This window comes from Gambusia affinis, linkage group LG03 (assembly GCF_019740435.1).
Source record: "Gambusia affinis linkage group LG03, SWU_Gaff_1.0, whole genome shotgun sequence".
NCBI classification, from domain to species: Eukaryota; Metazoa; Chordata; class Actinopteri; order Cyprinodontiformes; family Poeciliidae; genus Gambusia; species Gambusia affinis.
The window spans coordinates 15,376,708-15,401,469 of NC_057870.1; the positions used below are offsets into that span (position 1 = coordinate 15,376,708).

General features: G+C 37.2%; 4 protein-coding genes across 5 annotated transcripts; 3 read left to right on the forward strand and 1 right to left on the reverse strand.

Moving 5' to 3' along the window:
- The first annotated feature begins 1,591 nt into the window (after positions 1-1,591).
- LOC122828807 (zinc finger and SCAN domain-containing protein 12-like) lies at positions 1,592-3,174 on the forward strand. Its single transcript, XM_044112726.1, has 2 exons — positions 1,592-1,887; positions 2,106-3,174. Exons 1-2 carry the CDS (start codon positions 1,689-1,691, stop codon positions 3,074-3,076), a joined length of 1,170 nt encoding a protein of 389 aa, XP_043968661.1. The 5' UTR covers positions 1,592-1,688; the 3' UTR covers positions 3,077-3,174.
- A 1,628-nt stretch (positions 3,175-4,802) lies between these two features.
- LOC122828805 (zinc finger protein OZF-like) lies at positions 4,803-10,515 on the forward strand. Of its 2 annotated transcripts, XM_044112723.1 has the most exons (3): positions 4,803-5,090; positions 6,114-7,094; positions 7,608-10,515. In XM_044112723.1, the coding sequence occupies exons 1-3, from the start codon at positions 4,919-4,921 to the stop codon at positions 7,616-7,618; spliced, it is 1,164 nt and encodes a 387-aa protein (XP_043968658.1). In that variant the 5' UTR covers positions 4,803-4,918; the 3' UTR covers positions 7,619-10,515. The 2 variants fall into 2 exon arrangements, with proteins under 2 accessions (XP_043968658.1, XP_043968657.1); XM_044112722.1 differs by lacking the exon at positions 7,608-10,515 and having other exon boundaries at positions 6,114-7,322.
- Positions 10,516-10,987: 472 nt separating this feature from the next.
- Positions 10,988-13,735, reverse strand: LOC122828806 (oocyte zinc finger protein XlCOF6.1-like). The gene is made up of 2 exons (XM_044112725.1): positions 13,364-13,735; positions 10,988-12,472 (listed from the first exon to the last, which is right to left on the reverse strand). The coding sequence occupies exon 2, from the start codon at positions 12,367-12,369 to the stop codon at positions 11,125-11,127; it is 1,245 nt and encodes a 414-aa protein (XP_043968660.1). The 5' UTR covers positions 12,370-12,472; positions 13,364-13,735; the 3' UTR covers positions 10,988-11,124.
- A 2,100-nt stretch (positions 13,736-15,835) lies between these two features.
- Positions 15,836-21,217, forward strand: slc14a2 (solute carrier family 14 member 2). The gene is made up of 10 exons (XM_044112720.1): positions 15,836-16,035; positions 16,462-16,533; positions 16,624-16,795; positions 16,999-17,188; positions 17,282-17,410; positions 17,935-18,127; positions 18,302-18,449; positions 19,203-19,337; positions 19,493-19,542; positions 19,617-21,217. Exons 1-10 carry the CDS (start codon positions 15,985-15,987, stop codon positions 19,995-19,997), a joined length of 1,521 nt encoding a protein of 506 aa, XP_043968655.1. The 5' UTR covers positions 15,836-15,984; the 3' UTR covers positions 19,998-21,217.
- The last annotated feature ends 3,545 nt before the right edge of the window (positions 21,218-24,762 follow it).

Consider the following 24,762-nt stretch of genomic DNA (forward strand, 5'->3'; position numbering starts at 1 on the left):
TTTTGCCACCTTGTAAACCAAAATGTCTTAAATATTTTTATTTTATTTTATTGTTTCACGATAAAGAAGATAAGAATTTATCTAGATAAGAATTTGAGTTAAAAAAAAAGATTTGTACTGTAGAAAAACTGTAAAATTATGTAAAATAATTACATGTTCCATTTTTTGCAAAAGTCTTTTTGCAACTAAAACGATATTGAACTGCTTTCAAGTTCCCATGAAATTGAATCTGATAGAATAAATTCTGACCAATATTTTCTCCTTTTCAGTTGATTGGTTAATCCAATCAGATTACAGAAGGGTTTGGCCGCCAGCATATTGACTGTCTGACAAAGTAGGTCAGTTGTCATGACTCAGAAAACAGTTTTGATTGTAGAATTTTCCTCCTTTGCTGCAAATATTCAGTTTTTACTCCTGCAGTTAGTTTGAAGTTGTGTACGTCAGATTTTAAGTATATATTTCAGCTCCAATAATGTCGTTTTACAAATTATAAATGGCTGAATTAATGTTTGAATTGAATGTCAACATTTATCAATAGCATCAACAAAATTCTTACACATTTTCACCTTTATTCATAAATGTACGAATGAACGTATGAATCAAAAACATTAAAATCACTTGGATACTCCCTGCGTTCACTAACCTTTGAATGTGGTGTGTGAGCGTCTCTGAGGTTTTTCTTTTACCTTTGGAAGAATGCTTAAGTCAATTTATGTTGTTACAATAATATGTCACAGGAGCTACAAAACTGGTCAGCCCTCCTCTGTGCTTTATGTTTTGTCCTATTGAACTCAGTTGTGCTGAGTCACGTGACAGCAAAGGCAAATAAATGACAGGTTGAGAAATAGACTACTGTTTATCAGTGTTGAAGTAGTTATTAGTTACTAATACGAATGACTTCCCAAAAAAGTAATCCAGATGCTTTACTAATTTTGCTTTACTAAATGTAATTACTTATTTTCAAAAGTAATTTGTTACTTAATTACTTAGTTACTTTTCAAAAATCACCACTCAACCTGCATATGCTAAAAACCAATATCTATATACAACCTATACTCTTTTTGCATATTGAGTCACATAAAATTTCATCAAATGAAAGTGTCTCATTTTAAAACTTGATTTGATTTGCATCTTTAAAAATTGGATGAAAACAGTTTGAGTTGAAGACAGACATTTAAATCTATTCTCACTCTGTTTTAAGAAATCCAAGTCTTCCTTCTGTTAAAGCTGCAGTATCTAAGTTTTATAAATGTATATTTTACATATTAGTCCAAACTGTCAACTAGGGAGGATGAACGGATGATTGTGATTGACAGCTCCAAGACACTCTTCCTGGGTCTGATTAGTTGTTTCTAGTTAACAATGGGAACGCTGGGAGGAGGCAGGGGAAAAACATAAGAAAATTATGAGAATAAAGTCAATATTACAAGAGTCATATTATTGCAAGAATAAAGTCGTAGTATTACGAGAATAAATTGATAGCATATCGACTTATTTGTGACAATATTCTTGTTATATTCATTGACGTAATAAATTCTAAATAAATAAAACAAATCTTTGTCATGTGGACGGTAAGTTGCGGTCCCTCTAGTTCCCCTTTCTGTTTCCGGTTTATGACTTCCGCTAGTCTTGCTAAGAGACAGCCTTTTGATTCTTGGGTCGGTTAGCTGCGTTAGCTTCTCTTTGCTATGTGTGAGCTATTGTCTGCGGCAACAATGTCTTTATCCCAGTCTCTGAGAGACTTTATCAGGGAACGACTGACTGCGGCTGCTGAAGAAATATTCACAGAGTTTGATAAAACCATCGTGCAGTACGAGGAAGAGCTGGATCGTCAGCGGAGACTGCTGGAAATCTGCTGGAACCCCGAAATAAACCGAAAGAGAATAGGTATGAACCACCAGAGGAATTACTGTTGCTTTACTGATCACAGAGAAACAGGAACGTGTTGGTGGAGGGTCTTTATTGTTAAAATCATTTTAAAGCTAAGTGACAAAACTGAAGTGAAATATGTCAAGTAAAATGCTTATGTTTCCTTGACATAAGCCAGTGTTTCTCAACTCATTCTAAAAATAATCGGTATGTAATTTTTTTCTTGCCTTTTCCAGACTCTCCGCAGCATTATGTCTGGAGCGGGGAAGAGTTTCTCAATAACCAGCAGTTCTGCAACCAGGAGAGGAGCTCCAATTTACACCAGAAGGAACTCGATGCTCTGCAAATGAGAGGGAGTCAGGGTGAATTTGAAACTCAGGAGATGAACGGGGAACAGGAAAAAACAGTACCACAGATGAAAGAAGCAAATCAGGAAGAAACAGAACATTCACAGGTAAAGGTAGAGCAGGAGGAACTCTGTGTCAGTCCGGAGAAAGAACCTCAGATCTTGAGGCAGGAGACTGATATCTTTGAAGAAAACCTTACTTGTGAAGAAAGAGACAATGTGGAACAGCAACCAAGCCGGGACCCAATTCTCATCCAGATCTCTTCAGAACTTGAGAACCAGAACCAAGAAAATAGCATTCACGAGGACCCAGAGTCAAGTAGAGATGAAGAACTGGGACAAAGTAAGAGGGATTGGGAAATCAGAAGACACGGTGAACACCAAGACAGTCCAAGGGTAAAAAGAAAGAAGAAAACAAACAATGAGAAACTGCCTCGTAACGTTTGTGGCAAAGTTTCATCTCCGGGTTATTTGACTGATCATATGAGAAGTCACACAGCTGAGGAGCCTTTTTGCTGTATGACCTGTGATAAAAGGTTCCCCAGTAGAAAAACTTTAGCACAGCATATTACAACTCACACAAATGAGAAGTCGTTCTCATGTATTATCTGCGGAAGAAGTTTTCATCGAATAAGTAATTTGACTGTTCACATGAGAATCCACACCGGTGAGAAACCTTTCTCATGTATGATCTGTAAAACAAGTTTCAATCGCCGCTGTACTCTGACTGTTCATATGAGAACTCACACAGGTGAAAAGCCCTTCTCATGCAAGATTTGTGAAAAAAGGTTTACCAGACGATTCTTGCTGAATAAGCACATTAAATTGCACACAGACGAGTCCTTTCTCATGTACAATTAAAGTGAAGAAAACAAGCTAAAAATAATAATGATAGCCTCTAGGCTAGCACTGTCATGTTGACTTACAGTAACATACTCCATGCAGTGTAAAAAAAACAACCCATAAATGTAATTAGCAGAAACATTGAAAAGGTAAAGCAGTCTGCAATCTAACTTCAAAGCAAAGCTTTTTTCTTATTATATGTTGAAGATTATTTTTAGCTCATTTACTGCAGAGAAGCTCGTACACTGAAATTAGCTGAAGTGTATTATAGATCGTGCTAATGGCCGTGTGTCACTACCAAGCTTCATAACATTAAATTGTTCCATCAAGTGTTTAAAATGTTGGCTAAAAAGCTAATGTTAGGTGAAATGCTGTCAGCAGCATGCTGACTTCGGCTAGCATGTTGTTTAACATTTACTAAATGTAGTAAGTATTTAAGAAATGCAGTCAAAAATAATTTTAGCCCTCATGCCATTACCCGCATGTTGACTAAGTAAGTTAAGTCATGTACTATGCAAATAGCAATGTACCAGCTAAAAGTATATGAAAAGCAAATTTTTATTTGGCAAATGCCAACATTAGCAAGAGGGCTATCACTAGGATATTGACAATGTGCTGCATGTAACGTGATGTCCTGAATGAGCAGAATATCTTAAAAGTTGAAAGATCAGAAAGTATGCAGAAGTAGTTAAGTGGAGAAAAGTGTATGGGAAAAAAAGATGAGAGACTCAAGAGTGTGAATACTGTAAAATATTTACACTAATTAAAAATAGCACACTAGTATAACACTAGTGTTATACTAGTGTGTCAACAGTTCTTTTTTTCCTCCACTTGATTTAAAACATTTTCTAAATGACTGCAAAATTAATAAGTACTTTTGCCTTCATAAACTGTAATTATTGTTTATGTTTTCAGCTCAGAAAATGAACAATGTTATGGTTAGTAATCAGTGAGGTTCATGAAGTGTGAAGTAATATGTTAAATGTGGTTTCATTTTGGATGGGTTTTTTTTCCATTTGTCTGTAGTAAAATAAAAACTATTATACAGAAAATAACAGTTTCTTGAGCAGTGTTTCACTGAGCAGCTCAGCTGTTTGGTCCTGCGCATCCTACATTTTGTTTTACATCAATATTTTCAACCTCCAGTCCAGTTAACTTCAGGCATAAGCTGTGTTGCTACGTAAATAATAAAATCAACTATAAATGTGATGAAATTTCTGGAAGGAACCACCAAAATTCTAATTTTTTATATGAGAACATGAGGAAAATTATAATTTACCACCTAATTTAAGTATAAAGAGACATACTGAACAGTCTGTGGAGAAAGAGCAGAAAGACACTGACATCTAGTGGAAAGATAAAATTGCACTTGTCATCTGCTCTGTCATGTATCTTCATGGTGCTCCTTAGTGTATTCCTTGAACTTTAAAAAAAAATAAAAAATCATTTGCATCAGTTTATCTCAATAAACGTATTATCTAACCATTATTCTATTTCGTATTTTGCCCCAAACAACAGAATAAAGTTTGATTAGTTTTGAGGTTGTCAGTGTCAAAAGGTTTATCTTCTGAAAGCAAATACAGGTTTAAAACTAGAGAAAGGAGAGACACTCGGTATCATTTATCAGGGCGAGAAATTATTTATCTGGTGATATATTAAACATGAAAAGTAAAATAAATGGATTACGCTTTTCCTATTTTCTGTACTTCTGCCCAGTTATGAGATATATTTTCCTCCAGCAGGTGGCGATGATCAGCAAAGACATCTCTTTCGAGTCTCCGTCAAACCAGGAAGCAGATTGTATGGGGTCTGTTAGCTATTTAGGAGTGTAAGGTGAATATTTGTGCCTCTGCAGCAACGATGTCTTTATCCCAGTCTTTGAGAGACTTTATCACGGAGCGACTGACCGCTGCTGCTGAAGAAATTTTCATACAGTTTGATAAAACCATCGTCCAGTATGAGGAAGAGCTGGATCGTCAGCGGAGACTGCTGGAAATCTGCTGGAACCCCGAAATAAACCGAAAGAGAATAGGTATAAACCACCAGAGGAATTAATGTCGTTTTACTGATCACGGAGAGGAAAGTCTGGTTGAAGCTGTTTCAGGTTGACTGCCGCGCCTCTTTAAGGGTTAATGGTTACTCTGATGCCTGATCAAAAGGCGAAAGCTAAATAAACGATAAACGACAGTAAACATTGGATCACATGATAAGTTTGCATCAATCCCCCAGTTAGTGACAGTGGAAAGGAAAACTCCCCTTTAAGATGAAATAACACCTCCAGAAGAACCTGGCTCATTTAACACCTGATGTCGTACAATCGGTTGGTAATTTTATCCCAGACAAATTTTAACAGGTGATTAAACAGAGCTTATAAAGTATTTAGACAAAAGCATTATGACAATTGCATGTCAGCTCCCTTTGAAGTCACCATTTTCCTTCAGAAACTGCTTTGAAACTTTACGACTTTGATACACCGGGTTTCAATATAACCTTGCTTTTCTGTCCAAACCGTATTTAGATGGTACAGTGGCTTTCTGCTTCATCAGCCAGGATATGACAGGGAATCCTTATTATTTAGTCAGATCAGATTAATAGGATGTTAGTGGTTTGCTACATTGAATAGCAGCCCTTACGTAAACCTTTATATTTTCTTACATTTTCAAAGACTTTAGAAAACTTTTCATCCCCAACTTGTGATGTATTGAACCCCCAGATGTGATATCATACGCAGGGGTTGAAATAAATACCTAGTGTCACAAAGACCAAACTCACTAATGCATTAGCTGACTACCAGCAGTAATAATGAGAGACTGTGCCGAGTCTGTAAAATTTGGGTTAAGTATTAGATTGAGGTGGGTTCTACTGTGAGCGTCAAAATGTGGTGAAAATACTGTAAAGAATGAAGGGGTCATCAACATTTAGAATGCATAATGTCGTAACAATACCTATTTCAAATGCATCCTTGAGATTTAGAGAGGCTTTTATTGCCTATAACACTATGTTTTTTTTAATTTAGGATAATCACACCTTTGTATTTTTCTTCCTTTTCCCTCAGGCTTCCCACAGGAAGAGGAGGTTCTCACTTACCACCGGGAGAGGAGTCCCGGTTTGCAACCAAATAGTCCAGAACCTCAGCAAAGTAAAGGGAGACTAGACAGATTAGAAAAGGAGCAAATGCCAGAGAAGCAGGGAAATGTTGAAGTATCACAGATAAAAGATGAAACAGGAGAGCTAATACCTCTGCAGATGCAAAAGAACCATGGGGAGCAAGAATGTTTCTATACAAAAGGACAGCAAGAAACACAACCACCAAGGATCAAGGATGAACAGGAGGAAGTCTACGTCAGCCTGACTAAAGAGCAGCTAGAACTAAAACAAGAGATTGATACCATCATAGTGAATCCGACATATGAGGAAGGAGACTGCTGGGAACCAGACCCAAACTCTGACCAACTTCTTATCCACAGCCAAATCCAGGAAATGAGTGAAAATAAAAATGAAGGCTCAGGATCCAGTAGGGATGAAGAACTGAAGCTAATTAAGAGGCATCAGAAAATCAGAAGTCATAGTGACAATGTAGGGTATCGGAAAGTAAGAACTCAGAAGAACACTCACATCAATGATAATCTGTCTCCTTGTAAAGTGTGTGGCAGGTTTTTTGCTCGGAATTACTTGAATCAGCACATACGAACCCACACAGGTGAGAAGCCTTTCTCATGTTTGACTTGTGGAAAAAGTTTCAGTGAACGGGGAAACTTGACTAAGCACATAAGAACCCACACAGGTGAGAAATCTTTCTCATGTTTGGTGTGTGGAAAAAGTTTCGTCCAGCAAATCCATTTGACTCGTCACATTAGAACTCACACAGGCGAGAAGCCCTTCTCATGTTTGACCTGTGGCAAAAGTTTCTCTCAAAGCAGTAGTTTGTCTGGTCACATGAGAACTCACACTGGGGAGAAGCCGTTCTCATGTCTGACGTGTGGACAAAGTTTTAGCGAAAGAGGAAGTCTGTTTCACCACAGCAGGATTCACACAGGTGAGAAGCCTTTCTCATGTAGAACCTGTGGAAAACGTTTCTGTCAAAAAAGTAATTTAACTGTTCATATGAAAATTCACAGAGGTGAGCTGGTTTAGTTTTGTGATAATCCTAGTATCAGAAAACTACAGTACTGTATTATTTAATAAATTAGAATATTCATTCAGAGGAGGTCTGCTGTCAGATTAAAAGTATTTTTGAAAATAACCTTTAAGCAGGTATTAAATATACTTTTCATTTAGCCCAAATTTTTTTGGATTACTTTCTTATTGATCTGATGTAATATTCTAATTTTAAATGCCATGTTTTTATATGCTGTAAGTGGAAAATCAAAACAAAAAATAAAGGCTTTCAAACATCCATCTGTGTGTAATTGATCTATATGTTTTGTGATAAAGTTCCTAAAATTATCTTTTCAATAATATTCTGTTAGAATATTGACAGTTTTTGAACTATGTAGAGAACTCTACTCTCACATTTGTTTTCTTCTGTGTTTTTTTTTTTTTACTTCAGCATCAACATGATCACCAGGACCTTTTGCGTTCTGATGCATCTTATTTTCGCTCCAGCCCTTGTTTTTTATGGGATTCCAGGACTATTTGATGTACACAGTAGATCTGAACAAGGGGTCATCTTGTTTGGTTCTGGTTCCACATGCAGCATAAGTAGGATTCACCATAAAGGTATTCCCTTGCTTCAGTCCAAGCTGCTCGTTCTCCAGGCTGAAGCAAAGTTCCTGATGCAAGAGGATCTTTGTTCATCTTATTCTGTTTTTTTCCAGACCTTCCACTTTATACTGGTTGTCTTCTGGCTCTACTTCCCTCTTGTACTTGATCTTTATCAAACTTTCTTGTTCACTTTGAAACTTATTCATGTGCTGAAGTCGTAGTTTTTCTTGGTCCAAACCGGAGTGTCTCTCCTGATTACAGAAATGTTGGTCATTGAGAACCTCCTCCTTGTTCCAGACATGACATTGTGAGAAATCTGGAAGGACAAAAAGGCAAAATTGATTATTAATGTGACCATTAAAAATATTTTGGAAACTGTTGATCCCTCACATTTATGTATAATCAGATAAAGGTCCATTTGCAGAAATAAACATGAGAAGCGTTAGTCAAATGGCCTCTTTACTTAAACAGTATGTTCTGTAATATAATGCGATCTCTTCCAGATTCCTGAACTCCTGAAGTCTTCTTGTTGACTGAAGAAGACAATTTTACTGACGCATACTAAAGGGAATTATTTATGTTGAGATTAGACAGTGGATCTTCTCACAGCTGATGAAATCCAGACTTCTCTCCAATTGAATATTGTCAAAGTAACACAATCCATCGTTTGGAATTTCACCTTTAAAGCCAAGTATTTAATTACCTTTTGGGATCTAGGATGTATTTTTGAATTGATGTAACCTGATGAAGTTATGTAGTAAAAATGAACTATTAGTGTGGGCAAAAGAAACCATCTCATCATTTAGCCGGTCTATTGTAAACAGAAATAGTCTGCAGATTTTCAAACCTTTTGTACTGTTTATAAGTGAAATATATATTTCATTACATAAAATTATTCAACGAAGATTGACTTCACATCTGGGAAGTCTACAATTATTTAAAACTTGATAGGACAGTTACCAGCTTGACTTTATTCATTGGAGAAAGTCACCTGGTATCATAATCGGTGTTTTCTGTAACCATGAGTAAAATTGGTGTTAGATCAGAGAGGTCTCCTCTGTAAGAACTTTTAAAATATCTTTGCTTAGTGTAAGTTCAAGAAGTATTTCATGCACCTAAAAGTAAATAGGAAACTTTTTTTGAATCGCTTACTTAACTGGCAGTACTCTGATCAGACAACAATGTCACCTATCCTTTAAAAACATTAAGTCAATAGAAAACACCTGCTACCAGACTTTTGGTGCATTTCTATGATCAGTAAAGCAATATTAGCATGAAACATCTGTGCGGGAAGTTCTGTGTTTGATGATGAAAACCAAAACGTTGCACCAAATGATATGTGGGTATAAAAGCACCACCAGGAAAGAGCAACTTCGTCCACGTAGAGTAATGAACACGAGGGGTTCTTTATTTTGCTGCCATTTATTTGCAGATAGCTGTCACCAAGATGCATTTCTGAAAACCAAATATAAATTTTTCATACATAATAACCTCTATAAACTTGCCCAGAAAGGAGAAAATCAAGTGTGACAGCAGCAATAAATATGTTTAAACAAAGGTTCAAGTGATAAGACAATATGTAAAAAAAAAAAACAAGATTAAAAATAACAATAGTAGTGATAAAGACCCCACCAAGAAGATGAGAAAAAAAGAGTGGTACCACCAAAAATCCCCACAAAGAAACATTTATTCCAGATCTCACCCGGAGCGTCTTTCTTCCCCCTCGGTGGTGTCCTCTGGCACGGGGCGGTATTTCCTGGGTGCAAGCTCCGATCCAGTTTCTAAAACTTTGATTGCCATTTTATGTCTTTTCATTGATTTTTTTACTTGTTTTAAACATACAATCAAGTCAAGTCTCCCGCTGCACAGATCTGACGGTGTGCGTCTCTCTCTCCGGTCGGCGCGCCGACCCACACCTCCCTTTTCATTTACCAGTTTCAACCACATCTAAAATCATCAGGACACTGCCCAAAATCCGTTTAAAACAGTGGAAATACGGAATAATTTAAACAATGGAGTAACAGAAACCGTTCTACAAAACAGTTTAATACATTTACTCGTTAATGTATTGTGAAATAATATAAATATTTACACTGTTATTAATAAAAGTAATAACAGTGTGAATATCTATATTACTTCACAGTATTTATTCAGAAAAAAAACATAGTGGTTACGTTACACCATACTTAGATTTCCAAGCTCTCTGAGGTGGTTTAACCTTTCCCACAGGTGGTTTCCCACAGGTTGTTTAATCCCAGAGTTAAATTAGGATTAGAATATTTCAACTAAGGGATTTTAGCATACAATAAATAATTTTCTTAGACGATGTGCTTCAGTTTCTTCTAGGTGATCCTAATCACATTAAGGAAGAATCAGGAGATATATCACCTTCACATTTTCTTTAATCAACACTAACCCTTTATTTTTGGAGAAAATTCAACAAGAGTTACTCCCTGTTAGAATTAAAAAATTAATACATTTCTAAACTAATACTTATTCACTAATAATTCAATCAAAGTAACAAAAATGGCTAACAAACGTAGAGAAACTAATCTACAAACCAATGAGAAAGAGAAGATCAATGCCTAGACGTAGCTCTGTGCTCCATTACCTGCTTTCTTACTTTTATTAATTTGACATTTATTTATACAGGTTGTCCAGTTGAAATCCAATTTTCATGAGAGACCTGTGTAGATAAAAAAAAAAAAAAAAAAAAAAAAAGTTTTAAACCAGATACCACCAGAACCACCAAATACAATTATAGCTGTTTACTTATCTTTAATTTTTCTGTCATGTTTTGTTCTCCCATGTATGTCTCACTTGGCTGGTAGGAGAGGTCATACAAATCAACTAATTCAATTAAGTCTTTGAAATCTGTTAAGTCTTCTCTGACCTTTTGAGGCAAAATGCTCTTGATGGTTTCCAAGAGCATCCCAGGTGCAACTGGGATTATGGATTTATATCACCCAGATAATGCACTACACTGTACCGAGTTATCAAGAGATATTGCTCAACCAATCAGAAGTTGAATAAGGACTATTCTGAGCATCTACTAAGACTGTAGTATTTTCAATAAAACTAGTTTTGTCAAAATTACTTAAATTACATTCTAAATGCAAAAAAAGATAACATCAAGTTGTATAGCCAAAATCACCATTTCCTAAATAATTTTTTAAAAAGTAATTTTAGTTTTAAACACCAACCCTGGAGGTCATGTTTGCTTGAGTTGACCAGATCAAAAGCCCAACATTTTGATATGTTAGAGAAAACCAACAACTATAAAACTTAAATCCAAAGAAGGCAGGTTTCATATGAAGTACTCCACATCTGGCACTTCACTTGTTAAAAATAAATCTTATGACTTATAAATTCTCACCTGAATGAGTTTTCATATGAACAGTCAAATGACTACTACGACAAAAACTTTTTCCACAGCTCAAACATGAGAAAGGCTTCTCACCGGTGTGAATCTTTATGTGATCACTTAAGTGAATTTGCTGGGTAAAACTTTTTCCACAAGTCAAACACGAGAAAGGCTTCTCACTTGAATGTGTTCTCATGTGCTGAAATAAATTTCCTCTTTCACTGAAACGTTTTCCACAGCTTGTACATGAGAAAGGCTTCTCACCTGTATGAACTCTCATGTGGTCATTCAGATGAATTTGCTGGGCAAAACTTTTTCCACAGGTCAAACATGAGAAAGGCTTCTCGCCTGTATGAGTTCTTGCATGCTGAAATAAATTTCCCTTATTAGTGAAGCCTTTTCCACAAGTCAAACATGAGAACGGCCTCTCACCTGAATGACTTTTCATGTGCTTTGACAAATTTCCTCTATCACTAAAACTTTTTCCACAAGTCAAACATGAGAAAGGCCTCTCACCCGTGTGAGTTCTAATGTGAATTTTTAACTTACTTCCAGTAATAAAATTTTTTCCACAGGTAGCACACGAGAAAAGCCTCTCACCTGTGTGAATTCTCATGTGTTCTGTCAAATAAGACCGTGCAAATAATTTGCCACATAGTTTACACGAAGACAAATTATCATTCATGTGTGTTTTTGCCAATCGTTTTGTGTTTGGATTGTTTCCATTGTCATCTTGATGTATGGTTTTCTGACACCTCTCTCTTTGATTCAGTTCTTCATCATTGCCCATTTCATGGTTTTTGTTCTCAGGTTCTAAAGATATCTCGAGAAGAAGCTCCCTGTTTGAATCTGGTTCCCACAGGTCCCTTTTCTCATAAGTGGTATTCACTGTACAGGTATCAGTCAGCTGTTTTAGTTCTAGCCGCTCTTTCTTTAGAGCTATAATGAGCTCCCCCTGTTCATCTTTTATCTGTGGAGGTTCGGGCTCCGTTCTCTCCTCTGTCATTTGCTGAAGCTCTATTTCTTCTTGTTTGGCCTTTATCTGCAAAGGTTCTGGTCCCCCTTTTACCTGCTGAAATTCTATTTCTTCTTGTTCATCCTTTATTTGTGACCCTAGTTTCTTTAGCTCCTCTTTCATGAAAAGAGGCTCCGGTTCTCCACAATTTTCTTTCATTTGCAGAGATTCTAATATTTCCTTTTCTTCTTTTGCCCAGGCAGCTTGTGCTTTGCAGTGGTTCTCCATATTTTGCTGAAGTCCTGGTTTGTTTTGGGAGTTTCTTGTCTGGTTGTAGAACTGGCGATCAGTGAGAAGTTCGCTTTATTTTCAGGACTGCATTGAGGGAGGTCTGGACAAGCGAAAGAATAAAAAGTAGCAATTAATGTGACTGTGACAAAAACATATTTATTATCTCATAGGGGAAAAAAGGATGATTTGGAAGCCACTGAATCTTCAAAATGTCAAGTAAGCAATGCATATATGCATGACTACATCTTCAGAAATAAAAATCAGAAGTATCAGATATCCATTTAAAGTAAACATCTTTTAATGCTATAAACTCAAGATCGTGGATTTTAGTTCTTCACCTGGGCTTTATTTTAAATGTAAAGGACAAGTTATTCCTTTCTTTTAAAACACTTAGTTATGTGGTCAGGCCAGGATGATAATCTAGTTTAAAGTTGCCAACAATATTGCAAATGAAAAACTTTCACTCAATGATATCCAGTCAGAAATAATTCTTGCTAAGAAAATTGGCTTAGTTGTAATGAAATATTTAGTTTAAGATATTCAAAACGGTTTAATCCTTAAAACATTTGCACTAAGATTTTACGTCATTTCATTTATTTTATCTTGAGAAGTTTGAAGTTTAAAATTTTCTTAAATGAATTGCTTTCAACAACTTTTTAGTAATCTATAATTCTTGTACACTACTGCTCCAAATGAAACATTTTGTTTATTAGATGTGAATTAATCAATTAGAAGTAAGCATTACCTTTATGGACGGTGATTTGAAGAAGGAAATAAAAAGTTAAGCTATAAAACTGCTTTCATAAATCCGATGTGAAAATTTTGGGATGGACTCATGCATAAGGCGATCATTCGTTCACAATTTGAACACAATCTCAAAAAAGTGATCGAGTTCAAAACGGAGTACTTATTAAGGTTTTCAATGCAAACCGTTTCTTTTCTGGCCCATATTAACGATTCAACATCGCTAACTAGTTAGCTAGCGACTCACCGCATTGTTTCCGGACTGGGTCGGCCTGGAAACTCAGCTGGGCTGCGAGTCTTCATCGCCTTCCTCAGCGGAAGCAGCAGCCCTGTCGGCGGTTTCAGATAAATGGCTCCAAAACGACTTTGCTGTCCACACGGGAAATGGAAATGTTCGACTGGACACCTGGGGTACTGAACCGTCCCGCAGCCGCCATAGTTGTTGTTATTGTCGTCCATCACCTTCTTCCGTCAATTGGCGCGTGTCAGACCAATTTATGGGCGCACTACCGCCACCAACTGGGCTGGAGTGTGCCCAGTTGGTTGCATAAATATAATCCTCAAAAATAAGACTTGACTAATAATTGCGCACACAGCATAGCCGTGTCTCTCCACAAGATGTCAGTATCGATTTGAGTTTGGTATCAGGATTTTTTTTCCCCTTCTTTGCATCAAAGCAATAGACCATAGTTTGATGGAAAACATGGTGTGTGGCAACTTTTTATTCAAATACTGATGCATTTTACAGAGGTGGGTGGAGTAGCCAATAAAAATTATTCAAGGAAGAGTGGTTCTACTTTAACATATTTTGCTCAAATAAAAGTAAAAGCCATCCAAGAAATTACTCAATTGTAACAAGTCATTAAAAAAAATACCAAACAAACAAACAAAACAATGCTCAAAACAATTATTAAATGTTTAAAAATTACATCACCAGTCAGCCCAAAATATCAAATTATGTAAATATTTGGGTTTTTCGAGGACCAAAAAGAAAATAATTCATGTAACAATTACAAAACAAAACCAGGCAAAATATATTTTTTTCCATATCAATTTCTTTTAATATAAAATTTTTAACAAAAGCTGGAAAGTGGGGAGAGTATCCAGAAATTTTACTTAAGAATAGCAATACTTCTTAATAAAATTTCACAAGTTAAAGCAAAAAGATCACATAAAACTCTTCTAAAAGTTACTCAAGTAAATTCAGTACCTCAAGTAAATTGATTAACTGGCATTTTGGGATGTCTTTGCAGAAGCTGTATTACTTACATGATAGTAGATGGATGAAGTCTGGGGAGGAGCTCACTCTACTTGGTGCTTCTTGGTCTGGTGGATTCAGGAAACCTCTTCCATGTTGTCCCACAACCTGCATGGTGGAATATCAGGAGCAGATGTGGACTGACAACCATACAAACGTCTTCAAAGTTTTGGAACATGGAATATCTCTGGGAGAAAAGATTGATGACTGTCATGATTATAGAAGGACTCAAGTCCAGAGAGCCTAAAAATGATACATTTTATGTATCAAATTAGAAAATAACTATAAAGAACTTGTTTCAGAAAATACAACTCTGGCCGTATAAGGAGAGATACATGGAAGAACCAGATAGATTCCCAACGGTTAGTGACTGAAAATGAGGAGCTTCAATACTGGGGAGTTTGATTACTGGACAGAGAACTGGTGGCTGATTGGTTCAGAGATAGCAGGGAGTAAACATAAATCACCAAACAGAAAAAAAAAAAACATTTAACAAAAATAACTAACATAAGCAAATAAGAATTAACATAAGTAAATAAAAAGCTAATAACAGCTAATAACAATCTAAATAAAAGCAAAAAGCAAAAAGACAAAACAAATTATCAAAATGTAGGCGCAATAAAGAACCCAAATGACCCGGGATCCCGACAGTCACTTATTTGTGACTGCAGAGTGGCAGAAAAGAGCAGTGGTCCCAAACTTTAAGAAAAGGGAAAAGTGGAGTTTGTACACCCAAAACAAGAGCTGTGTCCACATTTTTGGTGCAAAGTTGACATCGATCCAGTTGTGTTTCACCAGTGCTGCACCTTTCTCCAGCCCTTTTTGTGGAGACCATGGGCAGGACTGCAAGGACTGGTTGGTGTCTGATTGTGCATCAATCCAGTCGTTGTATTTTTTGGTGGTGACGGCAGGAAGTTATTAAAAAAATTAATCCCAGTCATGCAAAAATCTGCAAATTTGTGTAATGTCATCCTTTTCATTCTAATTTGCACAGTAAAAAACATCAAACGCTTGCCTGCTGCTCATGAGGAACAGCTTTCTAAAAATATTCATGGAAAGATCTAGAGACGTATGATGTATTTCACTGGACCTGTTTCTACTGCATTCCTCTTTTAATCACACCATAAATCTCACTCAGTTAACTGTCTGTCTTGTGTTATAATATGCCAACCATGAGTCTTCATCAGTTTTACTTAATTTGTTTTCATTTATTAAAAAAGAAGACTTGATTAGGTGAGTTTTCTGAATTTTGGAGTTCGTCAGTAAAATTACGTAGACAAATTGTAGAGAAGGGCTTAGCGACGTAAAGAAATTTGTTTCATCTGGTTACATTTTACCGCTCTGTTATACTGGTAGCAATTTGCCATACATTCCTAGTCACCTTGCTCACAGTAAAAGAAGTCAGAATGTTTTGTTTTTTTTCATTAGAAGAGTATATGTCTTCAGAGATTAAAAAGCGGTGTAAGATTATTTTATCCTGCCATTGATGAGCACGAGAAAAAAAAAAACGAGGTGGGTGTGAAATAGAGGTGGAGTTTTTCTCTCATATCTTTTCTGTATAAAAGCTGTTGTAGCTCTGTGTTGGGCAGCTCCAGAGAAGCTGGCAGTACATGAAGACTCAGCCTGTTCTGGGACATATGACTGGATTACACTGCACAAAGGTAGGAGCATTTTTTAAATTCTTGCTGAAATCTGCGTCGTCCACCAAAACAGTTAAATATGATCACAAGAGAAATAAAAGGATTTGTTTAAGAGAGCTAGTATTAAAAAATAATAAGAGAAAACAATTGGCTCTTTGTTCTGGTGCTTGAATGAATTGATTTGTGCTTTCAGTAAAATCTTCAATGTAAAAAATGTACTAACGGTAATGTTTACATTGCACACAGTGTAAACTCCCTTACAAATCATTAATTATCTGATAAGTACAAAGGCTGGGTATGGCAGAAGTAAAAAAAAGCCAACTTTAAAATAATGAAGCGATTTCTTTCTGCTTTGAAACAATAACTTGCATTTGAGTTGACAATACTTAGTTTTAAAGCTTTTAATGGTTTTGTACTCAAATATTAAAAGTCATTTTTCTTACTTAGGATATTCAGAAGAATATAAGCAGCTCCTCTTCTGCACTTGTTCCCGTCAGCTCTTCTTCTCCAGTCTTTACTGTAAGTTTGTGCTTTTCTTTAATTTTACAAATAATCCTGGTTTGTATGACCAGGATAATAATTGCAATGTGTGCAATTATTTAAATCCAGGAGCTCCATCCTCTCATGGCTAGCCCTGAGAACAACCCCTCCCAGGAAGACAGGGTGGAGGGCCAATCAGGGCCTGCAGGACCATCATGCCTGCACAGGGCCTGGACCCACTTCCTCAAGGGGGTGTCCTATTTCTCAGGAGACATGGAGGTGTTTGGAAAATGGATGGAGAGTAAGTCAAACCTAACACAGAGTCATTAACTTTAAAAACAGAGCAGTGCTGAAGAACAAACTGGTGCACAGACTGCTCTGAAAGTTATAAAAATCTAGTCATAAGAAAAGCCGAGATGCAACTAACAAACATTTCCAAGTCTAAATCTGTAATTTTGAAACCTTTCATTGAAGTAATGAGCTTGTTTGTGCTTCTCCTTTCAGAACAGTTTTTTTTGCTGCAGCTCCTGGACTGGGTTCTGCGTGGAGCAGCCCAAGTGATGTTTGTTAACAACCCTCTGAGTGGCCTGGTCATTTTTGCTGGCCTCATTCTGCAAAATTATTGGTGGGCCCTCAACGGTTTCGTGGGGACACTCTTTGCAACAATTTCTGCTCTCATTCTGCAACAAAGCAGGTGAGGAAGTAAAATTTCTCTGGAATAAATCATTATGGGTGACGTAAAGTAAAATATGAACAGTGGTGATCAGTTAAGATTACTGTCTTTCAGGGGTGCAATCGCTGCAGGACTTTATGGATACAACGGCATCCTGGTGGGTCTCCTGATGGCTGTGTTCTCCAATGCAGGCGACTGGTACTGGTGGCTTCTGCTGCCCAACATCTTCATGTCCATGATGTGGTAAGCTTTGACGTGTCCATGCAGGCTTCAACTTTCAGAAACAACGCTGAGAAATATTAAAAGACAACTTCAAGATTTTAAAACATCCAAATACTTTTCATTTTTATTTTCAACCCATCGCAGGAAAAACAATCAAAACGTTTAACTTAGGAATCAACATTTGGTGGAATAACCTGAATTTTGCATCTGGTTTCATTCGTGTTAGCATGCTCTCCACCCATCATTCACATTGGCTTTGGGTTCAAGTCCTCACCTGAGCAGACCTCATTAACAAGAATATTGATGGGAAGTCAACAAACTCTATAATGGAAATACCGTTATGCAGATATTCTCATTTCAGAAAACTTCAGCAGTCTCTTCATTTCTTGTATGCAGCTGTATATTTAACCCTATTTCATTCAGTGACAAAGAAAGACAGCGCTTTAGGTGTTTTAATATAGATTCGTAGTGGTTTGCAGCAAACAGACGTTCCTCATGAGCCTGAGTCTTTTCAACAAAAGATGTTTTGGATTGTTTTATTTCAGCCCGATTGTGTCCAGTGCCCTGGCATCTATTAACACCCGCTGGGATCTGCCGGTGTTCACGCTGCCATTCAACATCCTGGTGTGTCTCCACATGGTCGCCACAGGCCACTATAACCACCATTTCCCCCAGGTCCTCATCCAGCCACGCTCAGAGCTGCCCAACATCACCTGGTCTGAAATCGACGTGGCAAAGGTCAGCAGCAGGCCCCTTTTTTCTCTGTTTCTTTCTCTGCTCTGTATCTCCTCTAACACGACGACGTTGATGTGCTCACATGCTGCAGAGCACTTTTCAAGTGTTTCTCTTTAAAGGCAAAGTTTGCCATTTAAAATGCTTTAGAAAAGTATATTTCCTTTCTCTCCTTTTCAGCTGTTCAGGTCCATACCAGTGGGAATAGGACAGGTGTATGGCTGCGACAACCCTTGGACAGGAGGGATCTTCATCATCTCCCTCTTCATCTCTTCACCCATCACCTGTGTCCATGCTGTTCTGGGATCTGCTGTGGGAATGGTGTCAGGTGAGGGATTCGAACAAAGTCTCTATTGAGGCGAGTACAGCAACAATCAACCACACGTTATGTTTGCGTCCTTGTGAATCAAGACAACAATATCCCAATATCAAATCTTTAGCTTCTCCCAAAAAGCCTTCCTTGTACTTTACCCATCTGTCTTTCCAATAATGCCAATCAACTTCCCAGTTTCTGCTGAAGGAGATGTTGAGGAAATAAATAAGTCTTACCTAAGCTGAAACACTGAGTCAATCAAGAACGAATCAAAATACATTTTGAATATTATTTTTATTAAGAAATAAAGCAAAGAATATGAGCAATGACTCCCCCAGCTAGTCCAGGGAAGTGAAGAAAAGATGAAAGTACATTGCTTTTTAATATCCACCAGCCCTCTTACAGAGGGCACAAAAGGGAGGATCCCACCAGTTTCAGTTTACTTCACAGCTCTGGTATTTACACCTGCAGACTGTGACCCTGGATGGTTCAAACCCAGTTCAGAAACACCCTTTATTTTGTGTTTCCAGCAAGCTGCCTTCAACACGAAGGGTGCTTCATGGATAAAATTGATTGCTTGCTTGCTTGATTGAAATAAAACAAAGTCTAACATAACAGAGAGCAGCCACACAGCATGATGCCGCCACCCCCATGCTTGCAAAGGATCCAGTAGAACATATAGGGCAAATATTAAGTTTAGCAGAACTCTGAGTGGCTGCTGTTTTCTTTTGACTTATTGTTTCTGGTGTTTTCTTTTCCTTCTCACAGGTCTGGCTTTATCAGCTCCTTTTGAGGACATTTACTTCGGTCTCTGGGGATACAACTGCGTCTTAGCCTGCATCGCGGTGGGAGGGATGTTCTACGCTCTCACCTGGCAGGTGCACCTGCTCGCCATCACATGTGGTGAGTAGATAGCCACCAAGATAAAGCCTCCATCTAAAAGGTGTGGGTGTGTCACGTAACTGTAAGAAACTGAGTCATGCACAGATATGGTATTTCTGATATGCAATCACACTTGTTACATAACGGGGATTTGAAGACTTTTTCCTCCTCTGCAGCTTTTTTCTGCGCGTACCTTGGCTCAGCCATCTCCAACGTCATGTCCACGGTTGGTATAGAGATCTGCACCAACAGATTTTGATTTGCCATTTATTTGTGTCTCACTCTGTTTATGTATTCCAGTTTGGTTTGCCGGCGTGCACCTGGCCTTTCTGCCTGTCTGCCCTCACCTTCCTCCTCCTAACGACGGGGACCAAGAGGATATTCAAGCTCCCGCTGGCCAAAGTCACCTACCCTGAGAAAAATCTGGCCTTCTACTGGAGGCTGAAGAAGCAGGAGAAGGCAGAGAAGGCAGAGAAGGCAGCGAAAGAGAGTCAGGAGCAGCTGAACGCTGATATAACCCAGAAAGAGAAAGAGCAATTAAAACTGCAACTTCAGCGAATAGAGGAGGGGAGACAAGAAAGTGAAAACGACAACAGTACTGAAGTGGATGAGGGAGTTAATGTGGAAGAAACAAACGGAGAAGATAATTCACCCAAGGTTGTTCTTGCTGATTATGTCTGAACAATGTTCTTGGAAATGGTGAAGATGTGAAAATGAGGAGTGACACTGAAATGTTTCAATAATGTAAATTTATGCAGTTGTAAATATGTTTATATATTTTTTATTCTGCTGTCAATATTCATGTTCTTTTTTAAGAGTCATGTTCAATTTAGCAACTAGTACTTCTTCCATACATTTGTCTTAATGTGGGAGTCATGCTTTTATTTGCACCGTAATTTTTTTTTTTGTAACAATAAATTTTGTTGTTTTCAAAAACAGGGACATTCTGTCAGCAGGATAACTAGCTGTGCACTCCACTAAGCTGGTCTTTGTGGATGAATAGCACAAGAAAAGCTGTTTTGCTTTTCGGACTCATAAAAAACTTGCAAACTCTGTGGCTGATATGCAAAATATTAAGGGTGTAGGAAAATTAATGCTGTCCACTGTCATGAACTTACCATCCAATTGATATTTTGGATATTTTCCAATTGATACCATACTGGTGAAAAACTGTGAGAGGCTGCAAAAAGCTTAAGATTAAAGGTTCACAACACATCGAACGTTGAGGCGGCTGGGCTACAGCAGCAGAAGACCAACCGGGAGTCACTCCTGTCAGCTAAGAACAGGAAACTTAGACTACAAATCACATAGGCTCACCAGAATTGGGCGATAGGAAATCCGGAAAAACGTTGCCTGGTCTGATGAGTCTTGATTTCTGCTGCGACGTTCGGATGGTAGGGTCAGAATTTGGCTTCAACAACATGAAACAGGAGTGACACTGAAATGTCAAATGAACCTTGTATCAACAGTTCAGGCTGGTGGTGGTGAGACAATACTGTGGGCAATATTTTTCTGGCTCACTTTGGGCCCATTGGTACCAATAGAGCATTGTGTCAACACCACAGCCTACCTGAGTATTGTTGCTGACCATGTCCATCTGTTTATGACCGCAGTGTGGCCCAGTCAAAGTGTAGATATAGATAATTCCGAATGTAGCAAATTAAGCTTTTATTTGGTAAGAATGATTCACTCTTTTACTCTAATGAATTATTCGTATTGGTCCATCCTTTCTGTGATGTTGGTGCTTGTTCATTGAGAATGAACCTGAAACTTTCAATATTTAAATGTTTGCACTTCCCCATTAAATTTCTATCACACCTAAATCAGTTGAAGCTTTGGCTCTGCTCACAAAGAGATACGTTTCTGCCTGGTTGCAACTAGTCACCATGACATGACTTTAAAGAGAGTTACTTTATGTTATTGTAGGTTTAGTCTGAATTCACAAGACAAATTTTTGAGAGGCCCCCTTGATTGCACAAAAACATGTAAATAAATATGACCCTGCTCACTGCAGCACAACTAAGCATATTTGTCCGTTTACTAATCTGGCTTAGGGGACTTGCACAACAAGCCTGAGAAATTCCCGTTGCAGTTTCTGATTCAAATGGTCAGAGGATGGGATTAAATATGATCTGAGGCTCAGCACACTGAAGTGCTGACATAAACAAAAGCCTAACTCCAAATTTGTTTCTCAAGCCCCTTTAGTGTTTTCATTTTCTTAATCAAAGAATGTTTGTATTACATAAAGGCATAATTAATAAATTCCTGACACTCATGGATCTCAGGATACTCATGGATCAACTTGTTGGACGTTTAAAGGTATTCATATTCTTTTTTAAACTTCAACTTCAGTATTATTTTATTTAGATTTTATGTGATAGACGCTCATCAAAGTACTGCCCAATCCTGAAGTAGAAGGAAAATTATTATTTTTTTAAATTATTGTTTTACTATACAAAGTTAATAAATACTGAAAGTTTAGGAATGGCTTAAACAAAAAGATTATTTATGAGTAACTCTACAGTAGTTATATGTCATTTTTTAAAACTTTGGTTAGGTAATTAACTTGATGAAATCTTGATTCTGTTTAAGTGTGTTAGGTGACAACAACTCCAGTAACGTAAATTACTAGAGGTGTAATTTACATTACATCTCTAGTTCTCTTGTTCTTTCACTACTTACACGTTAGATGAAGAGGAAGCTTCAAAGCTGCAGCTTCTCTCTGCATATTTGCTACATTTTCCGTCGACAAACAGCAAAACCATGCAAAAAAACTGAGGAGAAAATGATTCCTTCTATATGTGTCTAAAGTTTCCCCAAAGAAAAAACAAAAAATCCTAAATCTTTAGCTCAAGTCTAAACACAGAAGTGAGCTAAAGAAACCTCATTTCTGTATGGGGTCAGGTATGATCATATAGCAAAATCCATCAGCTTCAGCATTACTGTCGACAACGACTGCATTTGAGAAAATTATATTTTCATTTTCCTATCAGTTGACGTTACGTATGTCGATGTTATGTAAGTGATTTACACATGTCTGCCAAATTTCTGGAATCTCACAAGATCACACCGTTTGTGTAAAAGCTCTGCTCTAGTGAAACTATGCAACAGCAACCTTTATGGAAACCTGTTGCGCCTCCTTCGTCAATCCAAACCTTTGAGATAGAAAGATACGATAAGTGTCAGACAAGATCAGATAAGTAAACATGGCATGCCAGAGGCTTCCAGAAGCCTTTGGAGAAAACTCAGTATTAAAACTGCAGTGTTTATCAGTCACCTGGCTCACAGAGAGATTACATCACACTCAACAAGTGTCATTCCTCTGTCAACTGACTCTTACATTTTGATTTACAGCATTTTGATTGAGCATCTGTCATTTTGATTTACAGCAATGGTTGGATAACTTTTTACAAGTGTTTCAACATGACTATGATTCATCCTTTGAAACATTATTGTTTTGTCTTCAAGTAAAAAGACTTTATTCTCAGGTACTGGTGAATAAAGAGCAAAGGACGCTAGATGGATAAGACAGTATTGTTATCCCACAGCATCAGGCGTTGTAGTTTGAGCTTATATAACGGCTGTCGACGAGCAGAGATAGTCCACAGTGACATCAAGAGGCTGGTTTAATCGATGGCTATAATTTAAGTTTTATTAGTGTGTCCATTTTTCCGTTCTAGTTGCTTAGCACTTTGTATGACAGAGTTGTTTAAAAGCAAATTGGATCCACGAGCAACAACTGTTTGCTGGGTTTTGACTCCAATAAAGTGTCAATTTCCTTTCTTCAATTAGCCAGCGCAAAGGACGAAAATGTTAAAACCTTTCTTAACGTCAACAGAATTGTAACGTTCATATGATAAACACTACATAAACATCATTTTTGTGGTCATCTCTGCAATCATAGTAAATATATTTTCAGCATTTCATGACGCAGAGCGGACACTGCAGAGCTGTTTGCTTTCTTTGGGGAACTGTAGGACCTCATTCAGCAGAATTTATGGTTTTATGGTTTGGTGGCAGCGATGCCGTTGAATCAGGATACTGATCATTTCTATTATTTCAATTAGCAGACTTGTGTCAGGTTAGGAACTCGTTTCTACCCAACCAGTCGAGATGAGCACTTTTTATTCCCTCGCTACATGGGCATGAAATATGTGATGCCATTACAGAAAAACCCTTAGTATGATTGTAAAAGACAGCTCCATTAGTGCAAGGCTGCTGCACAATTTGTGAGTACAAAGTATAAAATGTTACCCGGGTGCACTATCCAGGGATGCATGGAAGACAAAGGTCATCATACATTCGCGGAAGCCTTATGTAACTCCGGTGGAAAAGGCAGTTTGACAAGCCTGAAGTTGGACCGTCATGCTGATTGAAACCATGTGGGTTACACATTTCATGATGAGCTCTGTGCTAAAGATGTACTGACAGAATTAGGAAAAAAAACTCAGTCACTACAAAGCTGCACAGGATGGGAAACTTTTAAATAAAAGTCATATTAAAAACAAAAACTTTTATATGTTTTAGAGTGATTTTATATCTTAGACCAACAAAGAAATGGAACAAAAATAACTTGTGGCTTAAAATATTTGGTAGAAATAAATATATAAATTATGCAGCCTGTTGTAGTCTGGATCAGACACAAATAAAATCTAGTTGCTAATCACTTTTAGAAGTCTGTGATGGCCAAATCCATGGCCACCCTCTTTCGGTAACTCTTTTATGCACAGTTTATTTTTTCATACAAACACAACAACACTTTGGTTTCAATAAAAACATTTCTTAGTTCATTTGGATACATTTGTTCTATTTGTTAGCGCGCGCATTTAGTTAACATATGTATTTATGTCAACTTAAAGTTAATTTTGTTTACTTAAGATTAACTCTGTTTTCCCATCGGTACTTACCTGCCTTGGAGTTGCCAGACAAAGGATGGGGGCCAGGGCTCAGCAGGCTGAAATGCTGATTGGACTGAACCACTAGTTCCTGCTGGCAGGGGGAATTTGTAGTTTCCTTTGTTTAGATAAGTTTTGTATTTAAGTAAATATTAGTATTTAAAGTTTACTATTTTGATATTCCGTTTAGGTTTTTAGTTTAGTCAAACTTAGCTGTACTGTTATTTGTTTTGTGTTTGTAATTGTATTTTGTTTAGTTACGGCATCTTTTATAATATTATTATAAATATTATAAAAGAAGACAAATTATATTATTATAATAATATTATAAATATTATAAAAGAAGACATATTATATTATTATAATATTTATAATAGCATTATAAATATTATAAAAGAAGACATATTATATTATGTCTTCTTTGGCGTATCTGAAAAGAAATATAGTAATACGTACCTTTACTTTCTTTCAAATTTCTTTCTCTGAATCTTGCATCTGGTCCCATAGAAATGAATACTATTTTCTTTGACTCCCCCTAGTGGTCTGGAGCA